At 28.2% G+C, this 3,243-nt stretch overlaps 1 protein-coding gene across 1 annotated transcript; it reads left to right on the forward strand.

Annotated features, from left to right (window-relative positions):
* Positions 1 to 311: 311 nt before the first annotated feature.
* LOC131174088 (leucine-rich repeat receptor-like kinase protein CLV1B) lies at positions 312 to 1,989 on the forward strand. The gene is made up of 2 exons (XM_058137146.1): positions 312 to 1,765; positions 1,871 to 1,989. Exons 1-2 carry the CDS (start codon positions 832 to 834, stop codon positions 1,987 to 1,989), a joined length of 1,053 nt encoding a protein of 350 aa, XP_057993129.1. The 5' UTR covers positions 312 to 831.
* Positions 1,990 to 3,243: the final 1,254 nt, after the last annotated feature.

Raw genomic sequence — 3,243 nt, forward strand, 5'->3', positions numbered from 1 at the left:
TTTGTTGGCTTCATTGGTTCAATTTTCAGGCTCTATCCTCATAAAAAATCGAATTGCTTGATGATTAAGTTATGTGTTTTTTTTATATCTCTTTACGTGTTCTTTGAATTGTAAATCAAATTTTAAATTATAATATTTAGGTTGTTAAATACATGTTTTTAAAAAATACATAAATATATGAAAAATAAATTATTTTTTTAATAAAAATACTAATATATTATTATCACAGCAGGTTTTATAGGTTTAAAGCCGGAAGACCTTCTCCTTGTTCATGCTACACGTAATATCGGGTGAGAATGAGGTTTAAAAAAATGAATCGGATGCATAGTAGAACGAATTAGAATGGAAAACAATTTTCACCCTTAATTTTGGTCTCCTCATATCCTGTGTCCGTCCCACTTGCAGTGCTCGACATCAATGAGTGACAAGTTTGGATCTTTCGATCATGGGTTTTCAGGTATAGACTCCAAAATTTTTATTTGATGCAATTATTATATATATAACAATTTAATTATAATTGGTCGTTTAATGATAGAAGCAATAATGGGACAAGATAGGAAAATGCATTTGATGCTGATTATCGAATGAAATTAAAAAATTATTTTCCTTCTTAAAATAAAATTTTTAAGCTGAAAATTATAGAGTAAAATAAATTTCAGTTCTTGGGAGGAGACTATATCTTTCCTTTCTCATAGACAAAGTCATAAGTCTTCTCCTGCCTCTATAGCTTTTTATATGGCTACATGCCAATGGTAATATAGAAACTAAAATTGTTGCACCCCAAAACAACAAAACTTGTTTCACTAGTTTGTTAGCTAAGTCTCTTCCTTCATGGGTGGCAGACCTGGACTTTCCATATCTTTCACGGTGCTTTATGTTTTGGCCTGCTTGACGATAACAAGAACCAATATCACCCCAGATTTTCATTCGAGAACGAACACAACCACCGACCAATATGCCCTTCTTGCTCTCAAAGCTCACATCGCTCGCGATCCTCGCAATTTCTTGGCGGAAAATTGGACCGCCAAAGCTTCTGTTTGCTATTGGGTTGGCGTGACTTGCGGTGCTCGCCAACAAAGAGTGACGGCGTTGGATCTTTCGTTCATGGGTCTTCGGGGCACCATCCCTCCTGAAATTGGAAAATTATCTTTCCTTTCTTCGTTCACAATCACGAACAACAGTTTTCATGGCTCTCTTCCCAGTGAATTGGCTCATTTGCCCAGGTTGAAAATCGTTGATATCGCAAACAATAACTTCAGCGGAGAAATCCCATCACTGTTCAACTTTTTGCCAAAGCTCGAAAGGTTGGTTCTTCATGGAAACAATTTCATGGGCACTCTTCCAACTTGGCTCTTCAACATTTCCACACTGAAGCATGTTAATTTGTCCCATAATCTTTTACACGGGAATATTCCAGCACCAGCAGAGTTTGGTAATATAGAGGAGATTGATGTGAGCTGGAACCAGATTTCAGGTTCCATTCCATCAACTTTCTGGAACATGTCCACGTTGCGGCATATAGACTTCCGCTACAACAGGGTGTCTGGTAGCCTTCCTGATGATTTGTGCCAAAAACTTACTCTTCTTCAGGTACTCAGAGTAGCTGCTAATGAGCTTTTTGGTCCAATTCCATCCAATTTATCTCATTGCAGAGAGCTTAATCTGCTGTCTCTTTCGAGGAACAAATTCGATGGAAGAATACCAAGGGATATCGGAAAGCTGACCAAGCTAAACCGGCTATATCTTGGCTTCAACAACCTGATAGGTATCACCGTATAATAAAAATTGCTATCCTTGCAACTTAACCTTTTTCATACACCAAGTGTAATGCTTATGGAACTTAATTTTTGTTTGATTATAATATTCACAGGAAGAATTCCAACAGATATTGCTAATTGTGCTCTGCTTACGGTCCTATATATCCCTCGTAATTACTTGAAACGTATCATTCTGCGAGTTAATTTTCATAATCTTAATTACAATGCCTAATAAAAAATGCAGTTTTTTTTTAATTATATTCAAATTTCCTAATTTTGATAATTTTATATTATTTTAAAAAATTAGTTTCAATTATATTCACTTACCAAAATTAAATAGAAATTATTAGATTATTATTTAAAAAAAATAATTTTCATTCATTTTAATAACTATTTTTTTTCATTATTTTAGACGTTTTAATTATTTGAAAATTTTTATCAAACAAGTTATTTGAAAAATTAAAAGTGATCAATTTTGACCAATTTGATTTAACTGAAATTAAAGTTATTAAATTTTGAAAACATAAAGATTTAACTTAATATAATAATTGAAAAATCATAAAAAAAAATTTACCAAGAAGTCTTGATTTACATATATATAAAAGTTTCTTTGTATACATATATTAGAAGTATTTTCAAGTCGGTTTTTGTGCACATATGGTTAACTTTATTTTCAAGTCATATCCATAGTTTTGAAGTAATTCTTTATCATACCTATTTGTCGGTATGAATATGAAAATATTGAATAGTTAAAAAAATGATTTGACTAGAGTTTGGATAAAATAAGACGAGAGAGGGATTACTGAGAAAAAGGAATATCAAATTTAGTATGTGTTTCATAATTTTTTTTTTAGTGCTGCTAATAGTTGATGGATATTCAATTAAGTGAATTAAAATATTTTAATAAATTTTAAAAAGTAGAGTTGATAACCGATAGATAATTGATATGATACTCATCAATTACAATTTATATAAACTCTATTTTTAAAAATATCTTTTATCGATGATTGATTTAATTATATTCTTTATTTAAATTATATTATTTTATTTATATAATTTAAAAATTAATATTATTAATATTGTTTGCTTCTATCTTTTTTGTTTACAATTCTTACGTCTTAATCAATGCATTGCAAATATATTAAAATATAAAATACTTATATATTATAAAAAAATACATTTTTTCACATCTAAAAACTTAGAATTTTAAGATTTTTTTTATCAACAATATAATTACTTTATCATTTTATATTTACATTTTTAAAGTTATTTAATTATTTTCTTTTTTAAAGAAATTTAATTATTTTCTTATTTTGATAATAATATATATAATATAATAAATTAATAATTATATATTTATTTTAATAATAAAATAAATAATATAATATAATAAATTTATAATTATATATTTATTTCAATAATAAAATAAATTATATAATATATACTTTTATTAATCATTATACATATAAATAATAAATTTTATTAA

This window comes from Hevea brasiliensis, chromosome 15, assembly GCF_030052815.1.
Source record: "Hevea brasiliensis isolate MT/VB/25A 57/8 chromosome 15, ASM3005281v1, whole genome shotgun sequence".
In the NCBI taxonomy this organism is placed as follows: domain Eukaryota; kingdom Viridiplantae; phylum Streptophyta; class Magnoliopsida; order Malpighiales; family Euphorbiaceae; genus Hevea; species Hevea brasiliensis.